At 34.7% G+C, this 25598-nt stretch overlaps 1 protein-coding gene across 6 annotated transcripts in view; it reads left to right on the forward strand.

The window, feature by feature from the left end:
• DOP1A (DOP1 leucine zipper like protein A) overlaps nucleotides 1-25598 on the forward strand; it is a 134993-nt gene that overhangs the window by 67526 nt on the left and 41869 nt on the right. For 4 of the 6 annotated variants that reach the window (XR_011163798.1, XM_069065060.1, XM_069065059.1 and 1 more), the window contains exons 11-19: nucleotides 1639-1758; nucleotides 2657-2771; nucleotides 3148-3177; nucleotides 3516-3749; nucleotides 9153-9780; nucleotides 15961-16235; nucleotides 20448-20600; nucleotides 23624-23724; nucleotides 24885-25144. Coding sequence is in view for 5 of the 6 variants with exons in the window: in XM_069065060.1 (XP_068921161.1) it covers nucleotides 1639-1758; nucleotides 2657-2771; nucleotides 3148-3177; nucleotides 3516-3749; nucleotides 9153-9780; nucleotides 15961-16235; nucleotides 20448-20600; nucleotides 23624-23724; nucleotides 24885-25144 (1916 nt within the window). In the remaining variant the exon portion in view is untranslated. The remainder of the gene's footprint in view (nucleotides 1-1638; nucleotides 1759-2656; nucleotides 2772-3147; nucleotides 3178-3515; nucleotides 3750-9152; nucleotides 9781-15960; nucleotides 16236-20447; nucleotides 20601-23623; nucleotides 23725-24884; nucleotides 25145-25598) is intronic. The other 2 variants (XM_069065061.1, XM_069065063.1) reach the window with 1 other exon arrangement.

Genomic DNA, 25598 nt, shown 5'->3' on the forward strand with positions numbered 1-25598 from the left:
ATATTTTATGCATTCATTCTAAATGCATTGGATATAGTGTACTTGCATTTCAAAGAACAGTTAGTAAGCTTTTCACACTTATGCAAAATGAAGAAGAATGGACTGGACAATAGTAATGTCAAGTGTGTTCATAACTGGTTTAAGAATAGATCTGTAAGTGTTGATTAATAGGGCAATATTAACCTAGAGTGGTGATGTATCTCTCACTTTGATGCTATCATCCTCAACGTTTTTTCTGATAACTTCCATGAAAACAAACAGCCAACTTTAATGCACAGACACCTAATAAATTTAGTGACAAAGTCAGGATCCAGGAAGATCTCAGAAGTCTAGAATGACAGGCTCAGACTGTCAAAATAAAATATAATTATATAAATGTGAAGCCCCTCACTGAAATTCAGGGTATTTAACTATATAAGGATGGGTTGGAGAAGTCAGAGTAGGGTAGCAGGAGATAGCTACATAGCAAATTAAATGAACAAGAATAGGGCTTTTAGGTTAATACAAGGTCACTACATCTCAACCATGTAATGGCTGCCAACAAAATTGATGCAATCTTAGGCTTCATTAATAAAAATATAGTGTGCAAAATGACTTCCCCTGTATTCTTTGCTTATTGGACGTTTGGAGTGCTTTTTGAGTTCTGTGCCACTTTTTTTTTTTAGAGGGACAAAGACAGACTGAAGCATTTTTGAAGGTTCATGAAGGATATCAAGAAAAGGAGCTAAGGGTATTTAACTTGAAAAAGAAAAGTCTTAGGCTCCACATGATGACAGTCTTGAAATACTTGAGTGATCATTACCTAGAAAAGAATTGTATTCTGTGTAGCCCTCAAGAGCAGAAATGGGTCCAGTGTCAAGTTGCAGGGAAGTAACCCTCATCTTAGAAGAGGGAACAATTTTCTAACCTCACAGTGGAACAGATTACCTTGTACATGGTGTGGGTGATCATTTGGTGGGGATGCTGTGGAGAGGTCACCTACCTTCAATGGGACAAGATAATGTCTAAGGTCCCCATGACTTAAGATACAGATAATATTTTTATAACACTTTGTAGTTTATAAAACACTTTATACACATTATCTCATGTAAGATATTCCCAGACTTCGAGATTTGGATAGGTACTTATTGGAGAGTACAAATCCTTCAGTGTACTAACTATAACTCTCATGTAAGTGGGACAAGTAAATGTATTTCATAGTCTGTTAACCTTACTATATATTTTCATTTTTACTGATACTAAAATATAATATGGAGAGTACTAAAGCATTCTAACATTTTTTTTAAGCCATTGGGGTTAAGTAACTTGTTCAAGGTTACACGGCCAGTTATTTCTGGGTGTGGTGCTAAGTATCTGAGCCCGGATTCGATCCCAGATCATCCCTACTCTGTGGTCGGTGCTCTTACTCACTGAGCCACCTGGCTGCCCCTAAGCAATTGGGGTTAAGTAACTTGCTCAAGGTTACATGGCCAGGTGTTTCTGGGTGGGTGCTAAGTATCTGAGCCTGGATTCGATCCCAGGTCATCGCGACTCTGGGGCTGGTGCTCTTACTCGCATTCCAACATTATTAACTTGAGAGTAAGGGAGGGGGTAGAAAGTTATTGATATTTGTCAGCTTTTATTTCTTTTCCTTTTTAGCAAATTGAGGGAAAACAAGAAAACAGCAGAACTGATTAAAACAGCCAATCTTCTCTTTAATTCCTTTGAGCCTTATTATATGTGGGATTATATTGCACGCTGGTTTGAAGAATGCTGTAGGTATGTAAAATTAATTCACTTCAATAAAATATGCATTCAGAACTGGTTATTTCCTATTTTACTTAAAAATTTGACAAATAAAAAAACCCATTTTTGTGGCATTTCTATAATGCAGTTATACCAAATCACATCCTGCTATGACTAAATTGGTTTTTAAATGTAATTAAAACATCTTGATGTACTTGGACTTAGTTTTAATAGCTGACATATATGTAATTCTTTACAATTTACAAAGTACTTTACAAACTCACATATAAACCTCACAACAATACTTGGGTAGAGTAGGTATTGCTGTCTCCTGTTTTGCAGATGAGAAAATGGTGGCTCAGAGAAATGAATGACTTGCTGAAGATCACATATCTAAATGTCAAGCAGAACTTGATCCTACAGACAGTTCTCTGACTCCAAATCCATTGCACCCTTCACTATACCATGCTGCTTTTGTTAAATACTCAAGGAGCCTTTACAATAAAAGAAGTGGGAAGGAATTACCTGAGAATCAGTCTAACAAAGTTTAGAAAGGTTCATTGCTAGGTTGGCTAAGGGAAATGGAATTTTTATTTTTATTTTTTGGCCATAGCAATTCTTGAAGATAGTCTACTAAGTTAGAAGTAAATGTGATCTTTATCAGCAAAGAGAATATCCTACTGACAAAATTACAGATTCCTGAATTATTATCATTTAAATAATGTGCCTTTGCTTTCTCAAATAGGATTGTAACAGAAACACAATTAAACATTAACTTCCTTAGTAGCATAAGAATTAACTTAGACATTCATTTTTCACTGTTACTGGCAGCTTTGGAAATATTAAGTGAATACTTAACTACTGTTATTGGCACTGTCAGATATAGTCAGTATACTATTGTGCTTAGTAAACTGTATATTTGCCTTTGTAGGAGGACCTTGCATGCCAGACTTCAGATCGGACCTGGAGAGAGTAGTGAATCATCTGAGCTACAGCTAACCAGTTTCTGCCTGTTAGTGGATTTTTTGTTGGATATAGTTTCTTTGGTAAGATTATATGCAATACAAAATGCTTAGAAATATAGATATTTCATATTTATGAGCAAGCCTAGTCTACTAGTAATTTATAATTTAAAATGATAGGACTTTATTAATTTCTGGCATAACATTCTGGTTTTTGGGGGGGGAGGGGGGAGTTGTGAATGTTTTGTATTTTCCCTAACATGCAACTTATGTCTACATACACACACACAGAGCAATGTTATAGCTTTGTAATTATGATTGAGTGCTAATTCTTCAGTATATGGCATTCTAACACACGAATATTCTTTATTAAAATGCTTTTTATCAACCATCTGAGAAGACTGTTGGAACTTTTTTCTCTTATATTTTCTCTTTTATTCTTTGCTCTCTCATTTCAAAGCCTACTAGAAGTATGAGGGTGCTGTGTCAGGTATGACATTGAACCTATTTTCTCTTTGTGAATTATGAATTACTTCTGTTTACTTTTTTCTTATATTTGAATTTGAAAAATGTAGTAAATGTATCCTACGTTCAACTTATGAGATGCATGATGTGTTTTATCATGTTTTAATTTAGAATTTTGAACCAGAAATGTTTTTCCTCCCTCTATTCAAAATGAATATAATTTGTTAATATTCCTAGTTAAAATCATGGTATATTTAAAATATTGTGAATAAGTAAATTTGCCAACTCAGGAACACCCTGGATTGAAAGTTCAGTTCATCGTTATTAAAATGTTTTTCTCATTTAAATTATCTTTTTTATTAGGAGACTTATATTGAAATACAAACAGAACACTTGCCCCAGTTGCTCCTTAGAATGATTTCTGCACTAACAAGCCATCTTCAGACTTTGTATTTGTCGGAACTGACAGACTCACTCAGGCTGTGCTCAAAAATTCTTAGCAAGGTCCAGCCTCCTCTGTTATCTGCAGGCACGGGCAGCGTTTTAAGGTTTTCAGGTGGTCAGAACAACTCTGTTAAAGAATGGGAAGACAAAAAGGTAATGTTAGCTTTTCACTTCACTTCTCCCTTTAAGACATGTAAACATCTAATTTTCTTTACTTCCATTTCTTTGTGGCAGAGCAAACTGAATGCACTGGGCTCTTTTATAGTTATTGTCCAAGTAGTTTATCCTTTGTATTGAAGGAACAAGCAAAGGAACTTAGAAAAGCACACAGCTGTGTGCAACTTTATAACTATCTCCAAAATCAAGACTTTAAAAGTGTCTACACCAGAATGTCGAGACAATTTGATAAATCTTAGGGGAAAGAACAGTGCAGAGAATTATTGTACTCTCTATGTGCAGAAGGAAGTGTGGCAAGGAAGTACTGAAGGGCTCCCTTATGTAATGTAAGGCTTTCTGTTAAGGTGCTAGGGTTATGGTTATGCCAGGGTATGGTTAAAATAAGAAACTTGCTTTCATGTGGCATGTAAGATTTTTAAAATTTTATTTTGTAATGGTTCATTAAATCTTATTTTTTAATGTGCTCAGAATATAGAATCATAATTCTCTTCAGTTCTTTTTCTTGGAATTGAATATATGATCCTCTTTAAGGATATGTCTGACAGTTGTATCATTTGTTTAAATGGGAAATTTTTTTAGTTGGTGCAAGTTGGCTGATAAGTGAAAACCTGATCTCTTTCTAGACTGTCTTGTTTTGTCTGTTTTTAAACCATATTAATGTGTAGAGATCTGTTTACCATAAGCAAATTTTACTTAGTTTTAATAAATATCTTTCAATATAAATTTCCTGAGACCTGCTTATGATACTTTGTATACTGTGATGTTATAAATATGTGTAAGTTTCACTGGGTTGTTAGCGTTTTTAGCCTAAATAATGTACTTTATATTAGCATGAAAGGTATTATTTGAAGTCTTAAAATCCAAAATGAGAAAGATTGATCTGATAGTACATTATATTTTTTGGCAATAATACATTAGTTTTAATTTTTAGTTATTTAAATGATATTTGCTTCTTAAATGATATCACTTGCATGAGTTTAAGTGGGAAATTAAGCCTTTAAAGGAAAGAATTGCATAATTCTTCATTTCTCAAGATAACTACCTCTCTATATTTTGGTTTACTCCATATTCAGGGTGTCCCAAAAGTCTTAGTGCAGTTTTAAGCTTTAATATTTTGTTAAAGGTTATTAAAGCTTAAAACTACACTAAGATTTTTGAGACACACTCCATTGTGCACACATAATTATAGGCACAGAAATATCAGAAAAAAAGTTGACAAGTTCAAATTTTGATGCTTTAGATACTTTGATACAAGACAGAACGGGTTCTTTATCTTTTTTAGTGTTATGGATTGCCTTGGCAGCCTGACAAAGCCTATGGACTCTTCAGAATAATATTATTATTAAACACATAAAAGAAGGTACATAAGATTACACAGAAAATCAATTCTTTTGAAATACAGTTATCAAAATATTTTTTAAAACGAGGTCATAGACCCATAGAAAGAACACCTACTCTAAGATCTCATTGATACTTCCTTAACTGGTCCAGATTTCAACTCCTCTATACTTTCCAATGGCTCACTGCTTTTGTCCATTCCCTCCATAAATCTTCCATAGAGGACTCCTCTAATTCTTTTTTTCTTTTCTTTTCAAAATTAATTTGTTTATTTACTTTTAGTTTACAGCATTCAATTTGACAGTCCCTTGAGTTTCAAATTCCCGCCAGTCCCTCCTGCCCCCCACCATGGCGACGTGCAATCAAATATAGGATCTACAAATATCTTCACATTAATCATTAGTCAGGTTGTTAAGAAGGATTATAACTGATGGAATGATGAGTGGGAAAGAGGAAACACAACAAGAAAAAGAAATAGAGCAAGTAGTTTGTTTTAATCTGCATTCAGACTCCACATCTCTTTCTCTGGATGTGGATATCTCTTTCAATCATGAGTTTTTTAGAGTTGTCTTATAACCTTACATTGCTGAGAGGAGCCCAGTCTATCAAAGTTAGTTGTCACACATATGTTGTGTCTGTGATTGTGTACAGATTTCTCCTAGTTCTACTCTTCTCACTCAGCATCAGTTTATATAAGTCTCTCCAGGTTATTATGAAGTCAGTCTGCTCCTCATTTCTTATAGTTCTTATAGTAATATTCCATTACATTCATTTACCACAACTTGTTCAGCCATTCCCCAGTTGATGGGCATCCCCTTGATTTCCAATTCTTTGCCACCACAAAAAGAGCTGCTATAAATATTTTTGTACATAGGGTCCTCCTCCCACTTCTCTGATCTCTTTGGTATATAACCTTAGAAGTGGTATTGCTGGGTTAAAGGGTATGCACTTAATTATAGCCCTTTGGGCATAGTTCCAGATTGCTCTCCAAAATGGTTGGATCAGTTTACAACTCCACCAACAATGCATTAGTGGTCCAATTTTTCCACATCCTCTCCAGCATTTATTGTTTTCCTGTTTTGTCATCTTAGCCAATCTGGTTGGTGAGATGTGGTACCTCAGAGTTGTTTTGATTTGCATTTCTCTAATCACTAGTGATTTAGAACATTTTTTCATATGTTTATAGATATCTTTAATTTCATCTTCTGAGAACTGCCTGTTCATATCCTTTGACCATTTATCAGTTGGGGAGTGGCTTGTATTCTTATAGATTTGACTCAGTTCTTTGTATATTTTAGAAATGGGGACTCCTCTAATTCTTTTAAGTTTTCAAGTATTCCTTCTTCTGTTGTCTCTTGACCTTGCTCCCTAACTATTTTGCTTCCTTTTCCAATATTTTTTAATGTTATCTTTTATGATATTTTATAGAATCTGGGTTGGGAGGAGCGTCAGAAATCATCTAGTTCAACTCATGCTGATTTTCCTCTATAATATCTCCAGCAACTGTTCATGTAGAAACTGCTTGTAAACCTTTAGTGAAAGGAAGCCTGCTACCCTTCCAAGATGCCCCATTCAGTTTTGATAGCTTGAATTGATGGGAAGTTTTCTTAATATCAAGATTATCTGCCTCTCCCCAATTCCCCAACACACAACTCATTCTTCTGCCCATTATACTAAGTAGAATAAGAATATTCCCTAGTCCACATGACAGTTCTTTAAATACCCAAAGACTTTTTATCCCACCTTAAGTTTTCTATCCAGATAAACATTACCAGTTCCTTTTATTGATTTTTATATGATAAGGTTCTCCCCTTCCTGAGCTTTCACTTCCAAATGCACTCTAATTTGTCGGTGTTGTTCCTAAAATGTGAAGTCTCTAGAACTGAAATTGTACCCTTGATATGGTCTTAATTTGATGATTTCGAGTTGAATGTAGCAATGTAACATTTGTCTTGATTACATTTCATATTATGTATTAGGTTTGGCCTGTAACTGTGGCTTGTCAGGATCTTTTTGGATCCTTACTTTTTCCTAACTATCTCTCCCAGATTTCCGTCATTTTCAAATGTGACAACCACAAAAGGAAGTTCTGTTGTAATAGTTTCCTTATGATCTGTTTACAAGGAAGACAATATTTTAATAAATACTTTCTCTAGTCTCTCTCTATAATTATTCTTTCCAGTTTACCTTGTTACTTTGAGTCTGGGGACCAGGGTTTGAATTCCGGCTCTGTTACTTCCTATGTTACTTTGGACTTACTACTTAATATTTTGGGGCACCAGTTATTTTATCTACAAATTGAAGTGAATTGGACCAGATGATCTCTGAGGTCTTTTCCAACGCAGAAATTTTCTAATCTTTTCATCTTATGATCTCTGGGCTTTATCTCAGTGACTAAGTTATTGAATAGTACTGGGACCCTCCACTAGAAACCAACCTCCAAGTTGACACTGATTCCTCAATGACTCTTCATTTGTTTCTTGCCTTCAACTAGCTCTGAATTCAACTACTTGTGATTTTCCTCTTGTCCACAAGAATAACAAGGGAAATTTTACTAGTTGTTTAACTCAAATCTGAATTATTAAGACTTGCATTCATATTATTTACAGGTCTGGTTGACCCTGTCAAAAAAGCAAGTGACGTTTTTTGCATGACCTCTTAACAAATCTATGCTGGTTCTTTAGTGACCATTGAAGAGAAACCAAAAAACAAAAAGAGAGAAACAGTTAAAAGGGATGCAGAAAAATTGAGTAGTTCTGCCTTCTTATATCTGTTAACCTTTCATTCACCCCCACCAACAGTCCTAACCCTTTCTTGGTCTTCCTATTGTCCACCAATTGTTAAAAATACCTTTATGTTGTCCTTAGCTTTTATTGACAGCTTCAGCTCATTATGAGCTTTCATTATTCTGACTTCATTCTTATAGGACTTTGTTACTATTTTATATTCATGTTTTTTAAAATATGAATTGGTCTGTGAAAGTTCCTATGAAGCCAGACCAGGCTCTTTAGATAGCTTTTTTTATTTGTGTCTTTGGAATTTCATTGAGAACTTAACAACTTCCTCTTTAGAATTTTAGGCTGTTAAATCCTACCTTTTTTTTTTTTAAACAATCTGGAGCAGCTAGGTGCCACAGTGGATAGAGCACCAGGCCTGGACACAAGTGTGACCTTGGGCAAGTCACTTAATTTCTGTTTGCCTCAGTTTCCTCACCTGTAAAATGGGAATAATAATAGAACCCACTTTCCATGGTTGTTATGAAGATCAAATGAGGTAATATTTCTTAAGCACTTAGCACAGTCCCTTACACATAGTAGGTATTACCTAAATGTTAGCTATCATTATTATTATTACTAATATTTATTTATTATTAAAGCACTTAGTGTCTGGTACATAGTAAGTACTGTATTCAAATACATGTGTGTGTTTATATATGTGTATCTATATACACACATATGCATGCATACATACATACACTATTATTATTCATTCTCCAAAAATTTAGTGTTGATATTAAATTTCATTGGTAACAATTCATGCTTTCAGTTCCAAATTTCTTTAAATAAAAGCCTTCATATAATTAGATATAAAATGTGTTCTTGTCTCGTATGACCCGTAGTCCAGATTTCTACCAATGACAAGGGCCAAACCCTTTCACTCCTTAGAATTTTCTGACATGTATAAGGAGAACATAAGTTTTTAAATAGACACAGTTGGTTTACTACCGGTCATAATGTAAGAATGAAAAAAATTTATTGCTTAAGATTTCAAGGGAAGGAATTTGATTAAAACAGTAATGGTAAGAACTTATGCAAAGTAAAACTTAGGATAACTTTCAGGAAAGCTTTTTCAAGATGTGATTTTCTCTTTTCATTGAGTATCTACCTTGCAAATCCTGAACATTTGGTTCAAAGGAACAGTCTTTCCTTTTGAAAAAATGATGGTTAAAGTTATAAATCACATGCTTAAATTTGTTGTGATCCTCTTCTGATTGTGAAATAGATATATTTATCTTGATATACATTTTTAAAAATCTTCTAGATTCCATCAGTCTCTCTTGAAAATCCTATTGAAGTATTTGAAGATGGTGAAAATCCACCAAGCAGTCGCTCCTCAGAGAGTGGATTTACGGAATTTGTACAGTATCAGGCAGATAAAGCTGATGACATTGACAGAGAATTGAGTGAAGGACATGGATCAGCTGCTATTCCAGTTGGTAGCACATCTTCAGAGACGGAAACAGCATCTACGGTGGGATCTGAAGAAACCATTGTACAGCCACCTTCCATAGTCACACAGGGGACAGCAACCCGAAGTGGAAAGACGGCCCAAAAGACTGCAATGCAGTGCTGCTTGGAGTATGTCCAGCAGTTTTTAACCAGACTTATCAACCTCTATATCATTCAGAGCAATTCTTTGTCTCAGCCTTTGACAACAGAGCATCGTGTGGATCTCACTCTCACTCGAGAACAAGGAGAAACCACAAAATGGGATAGGGACTCACAAGGAGATGTTAAAGGGAAAGACATAAATAAAAAAACGCCACCAAAGGAATATCTTTCTGCTTTTATTGCTGCCTGTCAGCTGTTCCTTGAATGTTCAAGCTTTCCTGTTTACATTGCCGAGGGGAACCATACATCAGAGTTACATTCTGAGAAATCAGATACTGGTAAGTTCATTTAGGTTGCCTGTATTTCAATATTTTTTTTGGACATACTGTTCAAAGTCAATTTTCTCTTTTAAAAATTAGCCCCAAATTTTAAAACTAGGACTCTAATTTTGTTTTGCAGATAGTTAATAAAAAGATCTGTACTGTTATAGTTTGGATAACTTTTTGGAAACAAGATATCTACTGTATTTATGAGGGGAAATTGGTATTGTGGTAGATGTGATTTTCATGTCTTTGGCAATTAATGCTTGCAGGTGAGTAGAAACAGAGAAGGGAAAAAACTCCCGAATTCTTCTAGCTGTGGTTTTAAAATAGTGCAATATTTATATCCATTGGATCAATTTATGTTGACAATAAAGAAATTGGACCCACTGTATTTCAAAGTGTGTGCTTGTGTACATAAAACATTTGACTTCCTTTAACTGAAATTTTTATATGCTTAAAGAATAAGTTTGGATCATCTCCTGAAATCATTATCATTAATTTTAGAGCTTAAGATGATCAGGTTTGGTTAAGGAAAATCATCTTCAAAGGTTTATTACAGCTGCTAGTATATTCCCCCAAAGTACAGCTGTGTCTATTTAGTTATATATTGTCTTCATTCATTTAACTGGTCTCCTAAGTATATATACATGAGTAATTATGAACAATAGACTATGGAGGTTTTTTTCCTTCTATATTTTTCATCTAAAGTTTTATCATTATAAAAAACACTAGTGTTCAGCAAATCATGTTATAACTCTAACTTCATGAATGAATAAGCTAAAAGTTACTAATGTGTAATTAAATTTTAAAATTCTTGCTATTATGAATTTTAAATTTGAGAAATTCAGAATTATGCCTTCTGCATAATTTTAGGTGCAGAATGTGAATACCAAATTATGGTTTACAAATGTAATTAATAATTTATCTTTAAATTTCTTGGGTTTTAAAGAAACATAAAACTGGGTGAATGACACATTTAATAGAATGTAAACTATTACTGGTTTATACAGACTAAGACCAATATCTGAAGAAAAAAGTCTAATTTCAAAATCAAGATGCTTTTGGATTTGATGTTTTTATTTTGGGGAAAAATCTCTATCTCTGTTAGAGTTTTTCAATGTAGATTGGAAATCAGGAAGCAAAATATCTTATTCTCCATCACTTCTTTGTGGTAGCCACTGTGAGTGGTTTGCACAGCAGTGCAACAAACTGCTTTGTACTGCTTCCGGTGAGGAGTAAGAAGCAAGAACAAAGAAAAGAATAAACGTTTTAAAATTTAACATCAGGGAAAGAAAAAATAGCAACATAAAAACACAGTGAAAGTCAGATATTTAATGAGCTGAATATGGGATTAAAAATTTTATGGGGGCAGCTAGGTGGCACAGTGAATAGAGCACTGGCCCTGGAGTCAGGAGGACCTGAGTTCAAATATAGCTTCAGACACTTAACACAGAAAACTAGCTGTGTGACCTTGGGCAAGTCATTTAACTCCAATTGCCCTACCTTCCCCCCTCTAAAAAGCAAAAAAATTAAAAAGTAAAAATAAATAAAAAATTTTTTAAAAAAGAATATGGGCTCCTCAATGGCAGAAATTGCTTTTGGGGTAGCTAGGTGGCACAGTGAATAGAGAGCACTGGCCCTGGAGTCAGGAGACCCTGAGTTCAAATCCGGCCTCAGACACTTGACACACTTGCTAGCCATATGACTTTGGGCAAGTCACTTAACCCCAAATGCCCTCCAAAAAAGCAAAAAATAAAATAAAATAAAATTTATGATTAGGATTTTTTCAAGGAAGTTTTCCATACCCGTCTAGCTTACTTCATTAATCAGAATATTCATGTGGTTGATTTCAAACCTACCTTGTCTTCCCCTCTGTACAGTAATAAAAATTTAAGATCTGTAATACTTTTCTACTACATTTTAAAATTTTCATTTACTCTTTGGATTTGAGTAATAAATTCAGATGTATCTCAATCCAGACCCTGATGATCCCATTTTTACCATTAAAAGACCTCTTCCTAGTGTTAATTTATGTAATTTAAAACCAGTATATAGGTATATGTGAACAGCAGACATATAAATTAGCACCTTCTGCATAGTGAATAGTATTCATTTCTTAAATGAAAGCTATGGTACCACAAGTATGCTATGTAACCAGCCAACCAAGGGACTGGGATCATGGGTATTTCTTTAAGGTTTCAAGGTACATTTACTCCTTGCTTGCCATAGCCTCCACATTCTGGGTCCCCTGTGGGGTAAAAAAGGCCACAGAATTTTCTCCACTCTGGATCTTCCCCTGATCCTTGATGACAGTACACCAGTCTCTTAGATTAAAGGGAATTTTACCCTGAAGCACTAAAAGGAGAATTGACAGTGTTGAGGGAAAATACATTAAACTAAACAAAAACATTTAATCTATCCTGACTCCACCTATTTATTCCACTTGAGTAAGTTCCTTCATTTCTACAGTTTCCTTTGTAAAACGAAAAGGTTGAACTTGACCTCTAAGGTTGCTTTCTGATATGTTCTATGCTTCAGGATTCAACAGTCCATAGTTTCACAAAATTTTACTGCTTAATCCTGGTCATCTGTGTCCTGTATATAGGACATATACTATTAATTCACCTTAGTTTTACCCTTTTCTAACATTCTTCTTAATATAACCCTTGATATTAATTTTATTTCCATGGCCATTGGCTAGTTGGAGCCTCCATTTGCAGCCTTTCAGAATCTTCTGCTCCAGCTTTCACTATGTCTTACTTTAAGAGGTTGGTATTAAGCAAGGGTTTCTATTTTTTTTTACTGCCTACCAGTTTAGTCATCTTAGAACTCTTCACTTTCTATCAGCTGACCAAGGCCTAAGAAAGCTTAGTGTCTCTCTCTTCACCATCAAACTCCCAATGAAAAACAGTTCTCATCTCCTGTTTCAAATCTACCTCTCCCCTAGTTTTTAGATATTATTGCTTCTTCCACCCTTCCTCTTGATTCCACATTCAACTTTATTTCCACTGTATCATCTTAGAGATTTGTATGCCTTGACTCCATTAGAAGCTACTTGACCTCTTGCTTCTTTTATGCCACTGTTTTGACTGGTTTTCTGAAGCTGGTTCTATAAGGCAGAGCTGTTAACCAGTTCAGCTCTTGATAGAATAATCCTACACTTGGATAATTGATTTTTTGAAGCTAAACACAGGACTACATATATATGTTGTTATTAAATTTTATCTTTAATCTTACTAGATTCCTGTCAAGATTTTTCTGGATCCTGATTCTGTCAACTAATCTTTTATCCATCCCTCCCAGTTTCATTTCATCCAAAACGTATATTTTCATTCAAGTCATTCATAAAATGTTGAACAGAATAGGCTCATAGTAGAGTCCTTTTTCTGCTACTATAAACAAATACATAAATCCCAGGATTTTTTTAATCCTTTCACTCAAAGAGTGTTGAGTATACCCAATAATAATAACTACCATATTTTCACTCAGTTCATTTTTTTTTTATCTTTTTCACAAGAATATCACAAGTATTTGTCAAATGCCTTGTTGATTTTTAGAGATGCTATGTCTGCAGCCCCTAGCCTACTATTTATGTTCAAACTTGGAAAATAATTTATAATTTCTAGGTCACATCTTTTATGCCTTGGTAAACTCTCTTCACAAGATGATACAGCAGAAAAAAAAAAATTAGTCACCTAGTAGCCAGTCCTCCACTGATGAGTTACTCCAAATTTACCTAAGCTGATCCTCAGAGAACAGACATACAATTCATTTTGAGCCTTTCCATCTTGGTAGAGCCTTCAAGATCTGGCATTCATACTAGTGGAATAGTCTTCAAGAATCTGATGCTACCCTATGCTATAATGAGACATTTTTAAAGCAAAACTCCACCATCCCTGTCCCAAATTTGCTTAGTAAGGAGATCACTGTTCTTCTAAGAACCTAAGTTCACAAGCTCATTGGCATCATTGTCTCCTCAATGGCCCCACACTTCCTTTCTGTTGCTAAGTCTCAGAGTTTCTACCTCCATAACATCTTTCATCTGTCTCTCTTGATTTAGTGAGGCACTACCCTATTTAAAACCCTTAGCACCTCTCACCTGGGCTATTGTCCTAATTAGTCTCCTTGCCCCCTCCCCACTTTAACTCATCCTCTAAATTGCCACCAAAGTGATTTTTCTTAAAGTGCTGGTCTGACCATCTCAACTGACCCTTTTGTTGTTCAGTCATTTTTAGTCATGTCCCATCTCTTCGTGACCCGATTTGGGGTATTCTTAGCAAAGATACTAGAGTGTTTTGCCATTTCTTTCTGCAGGTCAGATTTGATCTCAGGAAGAGGACTCTGCATTCTATCACTGTACCACCTAGCTGCCCTCAACTAACCCTACTCTAAACAATAAACTTCAGTCATAGGATCAAGGATCAAATAGCGATTCTTTTTTGTAATTGAATTTTATGTTTATTTTTAGTTTACATCATTCATTTACACCAGATTTTGAGTTACAGATTTTCTTCCTGTCTTTCCCCTACCCATCACCCCAAACAGGGATCCCACTGTATACCCCTCCCCCAATCTGCTTTCTCCCATATCCTCCCCCATCCTCCCTCTGACTTTCTGATAGGGCAAGATGGATCTCCATACCCCAGTGCCTGTATACCTTTCAAATCGCGATTCTTTTTGGCATTGAAAGCTCTGTGTTACCCAATCAGATGCTAGCTCTCCAGATTTATTGTACATGCCCACCTCTGTATGCCACAGTCCAGCCAAACCGGACTTCTTGCTTTTCCTCATAGGAGACATTCTTTTCTCTCATGCTCTTGTTGTTGTGCTGGCTGTCCCCCCACGCCTGAATGTGCTCCTTCCCATCCGCCTCTCAGAGTCCCTAGTCTCCTTCAAGATCGCTCAAATGTTACCTTGTGTGAGGCCTTTTTTAGTCCCGTAGATAAATGCTAGTGCCTTCTCCCCTCACAAGGGACCAGAAACAACTATAGAATGGACATATGGTTTAGGGAGAAGGCAGAGGGGATGAGACTGGGTTCCTACCCAGAGGTAAGATTAGGAGAAAGGTTTTCAGGGGAGGGCTGAGGATTTATTTCTTCTGGCCTAGAGTGATAACCTAAATCTGCACCCAATACCAGTCCCCTTCAGGGTTTTGGTAGTGGTGGTGGAACCACCATTTAGTAGCTATTTGCACATAGTAAGTGCTTTATAAATACTTTGTGATTAAGTGTTTGGAAATCTTAGAAAGTATCAAAGTGTATCAAAGTGTAGTACATACATTACATCATTTGATCATCATAATAGCCCTGTTAGACAAGTGCTGATATTAACCCTATTTTATGAAGGAAGAAATGGGCTCAGAGATTAAATAACCTTTTTTTTTTTGAGGGGGGAAGGCAAGGCAATTGGGGTTAAGTGACTTGCCCAAGGTCACACAGCTAGTGTGTCAAGTGTCTGAGGCTAGATTTGAACTCAAGTCCTCCTGACTTCAGGGACTGTGTCACTGCACCACCTAAATGCCCCAGATAACTTCTTTAGATTCAAAGTTTGTAAATGTCTTTAGGCAGGATTTGAATCTAGGCCTTCCTGATTGCAAGTCCAGTGTTCTATCCATTCTATAAAATGTATATCACTAAGCATCCAGATTTATTAATAAACTCGCTTTTGTTTACTTGCTTTTATTGTTCTTTTGTTGCTTTGTTTTGTTTAATTTCTTAGTAATATTTACCTTTTTAATACAGTAGGCATTCAGCAATTCTGTATTGATTTACCAGTGGTACTAGAGGAAAGTTGCTTGAATAAAAGTAATAAAATAAAATGTAATGAATTAAATATATGTAATATAAAAAAAGTAATGAAATAAAATGAATAAAAGTAAGCCATATAGCAAAAAAATATTCTTAAGGTATGATAGAATTTTCTTCTCTTGTTGCTGTTGTCTTTATATTTTGCCCAGTAGCACTTGATATAGGGTAAGAAGCCATGTTTTTGGTTGGTTGTTTTAATAAGTAATTTCTGAAGTCACTATAAGAGAAGCGATGTAAAAATAAATGTATTTTCTAAGTTTAAAAAATTAATATTTGAGATCCTTTTCATAGTATATGTCTCAGAAAACACTTAATAAATGCTTCATTTATCTGTACTTGAAATTGTTTGGGATGATAAACTATATTTCCTTCTTGTGTTTTGTTTCAGACTGTGAGCAGGTACAGCCCCCATTCTGGCTCCAGACTTTGATGAATGCTTGTAGTCAAGCAAGTGATTTCAGTGTCCAAAGCATTGCTATTTCGCTAGTAATGGACTTGGTAGGATTGACTCAATCTGTTGCTGTTGTCACTGGGGAAAATGTGAACAGTGTGGAGCCTACACAGCCCCTAAGTCCAAACCAGGGAAGAGTGGCTGTAGTTATTAGGCCTCCCTTAACTCAAGGCAACCTACGGTACACCGCTGAAAAGACTGAATTTTTCAAGGTATAGTATAAGAAATCTGTGCAACACCAAAACTAAAAAATTAAGGAACTTAATAAATAATGTTTTACAAATGATAAACAAATGGAATTACCTGAACTCAGTCCATTGGAAAGAATGCTAGATATGAAGTTGAGGATCTGGATTCATATTCTGTATCTGCCTCTTATTAGCTCCATAACTTTTGGCAAATTGTTCAGTTTTCAACTTGTTTCTTTATCTGTAAAATGGGGAATTGGATTAAATAATTTCAAATTTATGATCCTAAATACGAATGCTTCAATAGAATTCTAGAGAAAAGAAGTCATAGTATACTGACAGTAATATGTATGTATATATATATATAGTGATTTATATATATATCACACACACACCCCTTTTTGTGTAGCTTTTCACACCTTCTTTTAGTCATATCAAATTAATTTTTTAATCCTTATGAAAAGAGCCATGGGTAGGGAGGGCAAGAATTTAATGAACTAAAGAAGTGGAAGAATGGTTTAACCAGCTTCAACTAAGCAATAGTACATACTGTTAGGAGTGCTTGAGGTATTTTAACTTTGTCTATCAAGAACTTTAATGGTATGATTTATTCTAGAAAGCAAAATTCTCTGGATAGGAACAGATTGGATTTCTCTTCCTCTCTTTTTGTTGAAGAATAGGGGTCGTTTACTTCTCCCTGACTTTATTGATGATTAGGACTTCTTAATTAAACTAGAGATCTAATTTGACAATGCAGTCAATAATGCAAAATCTGCCATATTTGGACCAATGATTCTTAAGTTTTCTTACTTGTCATGGACTCTTGGCATTTCAGTAAAGTTTATGACCTTAGAATAATGTCTTTAAATGCATAAAATATATATATATACATATATATGATTACAAAGTAAACCAGTTATATTGAAATAGTTATTTTTTTTAAAGAGATCATGAACCCAATCCCATAATTTTTCAAATATCTTCATGATTCTTACTCATTTAATTTTTTATGTTGGAGCAATAGAAATGCTCAAATATGGATTTTAAAGTAATATACTGAACAGTCTGTGACTCTTTCATATCTTTCTAAGCAACTACTCATCAGTTCTTGCATATTTACACAAAGTATAAAATCAGATTCAGTGAGGATTATTTTTTTTTAAAGCAATCGGGGTTAAGTAACTTGCCCAAGGTTACATGGCCAGTTATTTCTAGGTGTGGTGCTAAGTATCTGAGCCCAGATTTGATCCCCAGGTCATCCCAACACTGGAGCCGGTGCTCTTACTCACTGAGCCACCTGGCTGCCCCTAAGCAATTGGGGTTAAGTAACTTGCTCAAGGTTACATGGCCAGGAGTTTCTGGGTGGGTGCTAAGTGTCTGAGCCTGGGATTCGATCCCCAGGTCATCCCAACACTGGAGCCAGTGCTCTTACTCTCTGTGCTACCTGGCCGCCCGAGGATTATTTTTTAATAATAACAATATATAATGATAATAATAATCCAAAACCAAAATGAGGATATGGTGTAGTACTTCTCTCTGGGAAACAAAAATGGTTGACATGGCAACTGTATTCTGCTGTGAAGAAACCTCTGAAGAAGCTATAAATATATAATAAAATGGTTACCTGATTTTTTTTCTTTTTTTAAAGGCAGTTGGAGTTAAGTGACTTGTTCAAGGTCACACAGCTAGTGAGTGTGTCTTGAGATCAGATTTGAATTCAGGTCTCCCGACTCCAGGGTTGGTGCTCTATTCACTGTGCTGCTTAGCTGCCGCTGGTTACCTGATTTTTAAAAATAACCATTGTTTGAGTAAAGAGCATAGAATTTAGCATAATCCAAATACAGTTTATACATATCTAAACACAAGATAATATTTATACTAATGTTATATTATAAATGGAAGGCTGATTTTATCTGTTTTTCTGAAAGTTACATAGACTGTCAAGAGATAGATGATGACATGATGGAATTCTTACACTATTAAATTTTTATTTATGTGACCTATTTCCTGTAATATTCAGCCTTATGAAAATTTGAATTGTAATTCATGTTTATGATACCATTAAAATTATTATATAGTATTATTAAAGTTAAATTGCATTCCATATATCTTAGATCCTTAAACTCAAACATCATTAACTATGCCTAACATTACTATAGTAGTGAAATGGCAATATTGTTTTCTGAGACCTAAATAAAGTGCTCATTTACTTGAAAAATTCAATAAAAATTACGATTGCTGTTGTATGAATTATAAAATCTCTTAAGGCATAGCAGAAATAAAAATAGTGAAATCATAATCAGAACTGAAGGCAATATAGTCCAGCCTGTTTGTGACCAAAAATCCTCTTTGCACCATCCCCAGTAGTCATTCAACCTTCACTTGAAGATCTTTGAGGGAGAGCCCACTACCTTACAAGGCAACCCACTTCATTTTTTGGGCAACCGTATTTGTTATGAAGCTTTTCTTTGGGTCAGGTCTTAAACTCTCAGTTTTCCTTAGTTCTGTTTTGTGGAGTCAAACAGAGCAAGTTATATCCTTCTTTAACGTAACAACCCATTCAAACCTTTTCTCCATCATAATAAATGTGGTCTTTTCTTTCTATTGATTTTCATGTTGTATAGCTTTGTGACCCATCACTTATCCTGGTTACCCTTCTCTATCCACTCCAGTTAATCATTACCTTTAGTATGTGGCACCCAGTTCTAAATATAATAGGAGGCAGCATTTATCTATAAACTTTTAAATATTGATACTCCAGTGGACACAGTACTGGAAAAACTGAATTGTATTGATCTTAACATTCTCACAGTACATGAAATTAATAGAAAGAAAGAATTTGCAGCTCACTAGAAAGATGGCTTAGCATTTTTGAGAAGCCTCTACTCATTCTAAATACTAAAAGTACTCCTGGCAATATGCTTTAAAAGACCATACTACCCTTTTATATTCATTTTCCATTACCTACCCATGCTTCCATCTTCTCCACTTATTTTTATAAAATTTGAATTAATTGGTTGTTGCATATTCAGTGCTTCCACATTGCTTTCTCTAGACAGCTCTCCTCCTTTTTATTTTTGTTGGAATTTTGTGTGTGTCTTAGTTTTTATCTAAGAACTTTCTATCTCTTCCTAGGCAGACTTTCTTTGAAAAAATTTAGGCTTATCCCTTCTCCTTAACTTTTTGAAATCTTAACAATTTTGCATGCATCAGACTGTTTCAAGGAGAGGTGACTTTTTCCTAAGCTTCCCATCCTTTTAATTTTAATAACTAGTTGTCAGTGAGATCTAGAACAAAAGTTCTCTTTTTTTTCCACAACCTTTTAAAAAAAAATGAAATTGCATAGTTCTGTTAAGAACTTTTTGGCTTTTTTGCTTTTGTCAGAGAGGAGCACCATTAGATTTCTGTTTAATTAAATTCCCCCATCATTCATCATTCCACTATGCCAAACTTTTGATACATTTTTTTCAAAAACTATTTTCTTGTCCAGGTTGTCTATGGTATATTCGGATGGACAGTATCACTTCTAGTTTTTACTGCTTTTATTTTCTCCCTAATGTTCTCAATAATGCCCTAGTTCAATTTAACATATATTTATCTGGTTCCTAGATTTGCTTATATTGTTAATATACCGTGCTACCTTGCCCCCTCCTCTATTTTATTGTTTTGTTCCTATTGAATAAGGTATATCTGACTGCAAAGCTAGTTGGTTCTTTATTGACTACACCAAGTATGCACTTTTGGCATTATTTTTCCCGTTTGCACAAGAGAAAATGGATGCTCAGAGAAGTTACGTAATTTGTCTATGGTCGTCTAGCTAATAAGGGGTGTTCAAAATGTCTGACTCAAAGTCCAGGCCTTCTCCCACTATACTCATCTGCTTCTTGAGCAGATCAGAGTATTCCTTTTATGTTCCTAAATTTTGAACCCGGTTTTTTGTTTTTGGTTTTATTTTTGTTTTTTGCTGGGGGGAAGACAGGGCAATTAAGGTTAAGTGACTTGCCCGAGGTCACATGAGGCTGGATTTGAACTCAGGTCCTCCTCACTCCAGGGTAGGTGCTCTATTCACTGCACCACCTAGCCACCTCATCCGATTTGTTTTTGCTACAGGTCTTACAGAATGACTTTGTAGGTTTTCAGTAGGTCAAGTTAATTTCTTCATGGAAATGATACATATAAGGTAGTTCATGCTCATTTTGGTTTATAATTGTGCCTATTTTGCATTTATTTTTAAAGCATGTAGCTTTAACATTATGGGACCAACTGGGCGATGGAACACCCCAGCATCACCAGAAGAGTGTTGAACTTTTTTATCAGTTACACAACTTGGTTCCTTCTTCTAGCATCTGTGAAGATGTTATAAGTCAGCAGTTAACCCACAAAGATAAGGTAAATTCAGCTCCTTTCATCTTGTATGTTAGTATTCTGGAAAGCACGTTAAAGTAACATTTGGGAGAAAGGAATTTAGTTTTTCAAAAATCTGTAGAAGGGGATCAAAATAGTTTCACTTGGGAGAAATGACTAGTTACTTCCATTTAAAATAAATGCATTTTATTCTTTCTTTAGAAAAATTCTAACATTAAGAAGTGTCAGAAATGACACTTTTCATTCCTAGGTTCAAGTCACTATTTCTGATTAGTTAGAAATCTAAATTGTTTTAGTTAATAATCCTTAGGTCTTTTAAAAGCATAAGTGGTCCAAGGTCAGGGCGTTTTGCATTTTTTTAAGCCTTTATTATATGTAAAAACACTGAGCTAGGAGCAAAAAAAAAATCTTTAAAAGGAACTGACACAGCCTTTGCCCTTAAGGAGCTCATATTCTGGAGGAGCCATTAAGATGTGTTCTACTCACACTAGTATAACATGTAAAGACATTAGAGAAATTCCGCAAACATTTAGCAAGGTATTATGCTAGCCACTAGAGATGCAAAAATGAGTACACATTAGTGCCTTCCCTTAACCTTTAATTCTGTAAAAACCTAATAATTAGAGATAAGAACACTTACATTTCTGTCAATGTTGTTGATTGTTTTATTAAGAAAAAAATCTAGAAATTGTTTGCAGCAATTCTGATATATATCTAGTATACATATATTTTACAATTAAAAGCTAATTTTATTCTCGAAATGGAAGGTGGAAACTCATTGTTATAGTTGATGGAAACAGAAATATTCCTGTTTTCTTTTAAAGAATGCATCTTTAAGTTATCATCTCGTTTAATCCTCACAAAATCCCTAGGAGACAGGTACTATTACTCTTCCCATTTTAAAGAAAAGGAAACTGAGGCAAACAGGGGTTAAGTGTCTCTCCCAGGATCATATAGCAAATAAGTAGCTGAGGCCAAATCTGAACTCAGGTCTTTTTAATTCCAGGCCTGGAGCTCATGTACATTATATTTCACTTCTGCTGAAAAAAAATTTTTTATATATTACTCATATGGTAATAAATCACCCAGAGGCAAATAAATTTCTTCATTCCAAATCTATAGAATTAACATTTATTTTTACATTTTGAATAGTTGTATGTTTTTCATATATGTTATGTCATGGTGAATTATAGGCAGAAGTCAGCCTAACAGCCAGCCAGCTACTATCAAAAATAGACTTCATACATGTGCTTCTCAATAGAATGATTTGGAAACCTAAAAGTGTTGGAGGATATCCTAAATCTTTTCAAAATGGCTGAGAAAGTGGAATAAGCCAAATATCCTACTTGACAAGTTTTTTTTCCTCTTGTGATGGACACATCACTGGTAAAGCAATCAGCTGGAGTTTTTTAAAAATTTAAAAAAAGAAATAGTAGAAACAGCAACAAACTACTTACTCTTTGGACCCTGCTTTCATTGCTGTCTTAAGAAGATAATGTTGAAAAATTTGTAGTTCTGGTGTGCCTGCATGTAAAACGTATGTTTGCAATAAAAGTTTCCCTTTTTTTGTTGTTTCCTTACATATTAAAGAATTTTTTCAACCTCTCAAAAGTAAATTTAAAAGCAAGTAAAACATTTTATGTGATAGTTTTCACTTGTTTAAGGTTCTACTGTTAAATAAATTATGTCGACCTCTATTTAAGAATTGGTTAAAGGAGACAAACAAATAGCAATATACAGTTACAGATTTATTCCAAATATGATATTTAATGGTTATCAATTGTTAGCTTCCGAAGGTTACAAAAGCACCAAAAATTAATTACAAAATCCTCCCTTAAGAAGCATTTCCACTTTCCTTTCATTTTAATATTATTTGGTTGTCATCTTCATGACAATTCTTGAATATTCACAAAAATTCATTTTAGTGCCCTATTGTATAAAACTCTGACATGAGTAATTTGGACAAGAAGAAGAAATTAGCATACATGGGTATGGGTGGGGAGTGGCAGGCAGGAATGGGTAGTTTATATTTGATACTTAATGGGGTTTTTTCCTTTGGGAAATAATTTATTTTAACCTTAAATATTATCTATTCTTATCTGCCTACTTTCCTTAGATCTGAATAACTTTAAGTGATTTATTACCATATGAGTAATATATAAAAAAAATTTTTTCAGCAGAAGTGAAATATAATTTAGTACATGAGCTCCAGGCCTGGAATTAAAAAGACCTGAGTTCAGATTTGGCCTCAGCTACTTATTTGCTATATGATCCTGGGAGAGACACTTAACCCCTGTTTGCCTCAGTTTCCTTTTCTTTAAAATGGGAAGAGTAATAGTACCTGTCTCCTAGGGATTTTGTGAGGATCAAACGAGATGATAATTACAAAACACTTTGTCACAGTCCCTAGCACACATTAATTGCTATATAGATATTTAGCTGTTATTTTTTTTTTAATTTTAAACAAGAAGTTTATTTAAACAACAAGATGTTTGACTTGAAGGGAAAACTATCTAGGATCAATTTCTTTATAGTAATTTATCCCTACTGAGAGACAGAGATTGCCCTACGTGTAACAGCTATGTACAAAAAAGTTATAAAATTGGCCTTGGTTTTACGATAGAAGAAAAATATTGAAATTATCTAGTCAAACAAGGTATGCAAGGATTTTTTTTTTGTGGGTTTGTTGTTTTTACTACTTATAATAGATAAGTCATTTCAGGGAGCATATTGTGATTATACCTCAAAACTACATTGTAATTAGGTAAGAAAATATTCTTTCATTCATTCATAGAACTAGATCCTTTCATACAAAGTTACCTCCTGCAGTCATCCAACTTTGTGAAGTGTATTAGCTCCTTCAGGCTCCTATAGTTTAGGAAATATAATGTTCTGGGATATATATTAAATGATTTACTCATCTGGCTGGAAATGATCTATATTTTCATATAAGGTAGGTGAGGTATAGAGATACATCGCTATTTCTAAAGTAGTTGCCTGCCTTCAAAGAAAAGATAAATTAGATAAACTTCTATGTTTTTCTACAGAAAGTAAGAATGCAAGCACATGCAAAGTTTGCAGTACTTTGGCATCTAACCAGGGACCTTCACATAAACAAATCATCATCTTTTGCCCGTTCCTTTGACAGGTTAGTTATCATGTTCGTTGTATAGTCATGAGTTTTTTTACTAACATTGTCTTCCCTTTGATTTGGAGATAAGCAGCAATTTTCTACTTTTATAAAATGTTAAATTATAAATTATAATTTTCTACTTTTATAAAATGTTAAATTATAAATTATAAAAATGTTTTTTAAAAAGTCTTTTTTTTTTTTACAACATTGAAAGTATGTCATTTCTTGCTACATGTATAGAGTTGGAAGGGATCTTAGAGATCATCTGAATCCAGACTCAGGACCTCTGAAGTCCTATGTCTTTTTAGTAAAGCCATGTTGCTTTGCTTCTGCCCTGATTTTCCCCTTGTAATCCTGGAATAACCCTTTTGAAGCACAGGGATATAAAGCATCTCCTCAGCATATATCTGTGATTTTTTGTTGTTGGAATGTGGCTTTAAATCTGAAACTACTTTGACAGAAACTGGGAAGCTTTCAGTCCTGCTAAGCAGCCTTTTAGAGTGGTTTCTTAAGAACTATAGCTACTTGTATGGTAGCAATGATTAATCAAGAACTCTTTTTAGCTGACCCAAAAGCCAGAAATCAAACATACATAAACCTGCAGCATTTCCCCTTTCAAATAGGTTCAGATTTGAAAAATGGGTGTCTGAACAGGAGCAGTATTTCAGTTTCTAATTATTGCCTGAGACCCACTTTGTCAATCTGCTTGATTTTTGCCCCAGATAAACAGGATAGTGTTACTATCCCTGAAATTTATTGGACTCTTTAAAAGTTATTCCAAAAGTGTCACTGTTGTGACTGAGGAGCAGTTTTCTCTGTGTATTTTAATACAGTGCAGACTTAAGAAAATGTGGGCAGAAGAAAGGTGTCTAATTAAAAAGCGGTGGTAGCAGGGTATGGGGGAAAGTACAGTGAATTGAGAATCAAAAGACCTTGGCTTTAAATCCCAGCCCTAGAACTTGCTGCCTCTCTAACCTTTACCAAGTCTCTTCCCCTCCTAGGTCTCAATTTCCCTCATCTGTAGTCTCACAGACTTCTTCTAACTCTAAATGAAGCACTTATAGTTATCTATAAGCCTTCTGTCTCATAAGATACACTGAGGTATTCACTCAGAAGAAGAATGAAAAATGATGATTCTTTGCTTTTCTATTTTGATTGTTATTATTTCCTACTAGATCACTGTTCATCATGTTAGATAGCCTTAACAGCCTGGACGGTTCCACTAGTTCTGTGGGACAAGCCTGGTTGAATCAGGTGCTCCAAAGACATGACATTGCAAGAGTTCTAGAGCCATTGCTGCTGCTCCTGCTTCATCCCAAAACTCAGAGAGTTTCAGTGCAACGGGTCCAGGCGGAGCGTTATTGGAATAAAGTGCCCTGTTATACAGAAGAGGAAAATGACAAGCATTTTATGCAAAATTTTTCCTGCAGTGATGGTAAGTACGATAAAAAATTAGTAATTTCATCCTTAATATTAATCATCAATTAATAAAATAAAAAATGTATTCACATAAGTTGGTAGTACTTCATCAGAAACTTACTTACAAGAATTCCTTCTTGTGACAGTGGCACCATTTCCCAGATGTGCTTGCAAATTATAAAGCTATCTTGTTTCTATTTCATTCATTCTTGTTGATTAGGGAAACATAATCAGAAGAATGCCTCATTCATCAAGGTAAACTGCTTCTCTTAAGAATGAGGACTTTTCTGATTCATAAACCAAACAGTCCAGAGTTAAACTTAAGGAACTTCTCTGATGATAGCTGTGAAAAAGTCTCTGATAGCAAACCTGTATCACTTCACAGACACAAATTTTAAAATTTACTTCAGGATTTTGGCCAAAAACACAAACAACTTGGTAATAGATGGCATCATCATTCTTACTATATG

The sequence above is a fragment of the Petaurus breviceps genome, unplaced genomic scaffold (genome assembly GCF_028583685.1).
Source record: "Petaurus breviceps papuanus isolate PSGF00001 unplaced genomic scaffold, PetGlider_PUasm1.0 90667, whole genome shotgun sequence".
Lineage (NCBI taxonomy): Eukaryota > Metazoa > Chordata > Mammalia > Diprotodontia > Petauridae > Petaurus > Petaurus breviceps.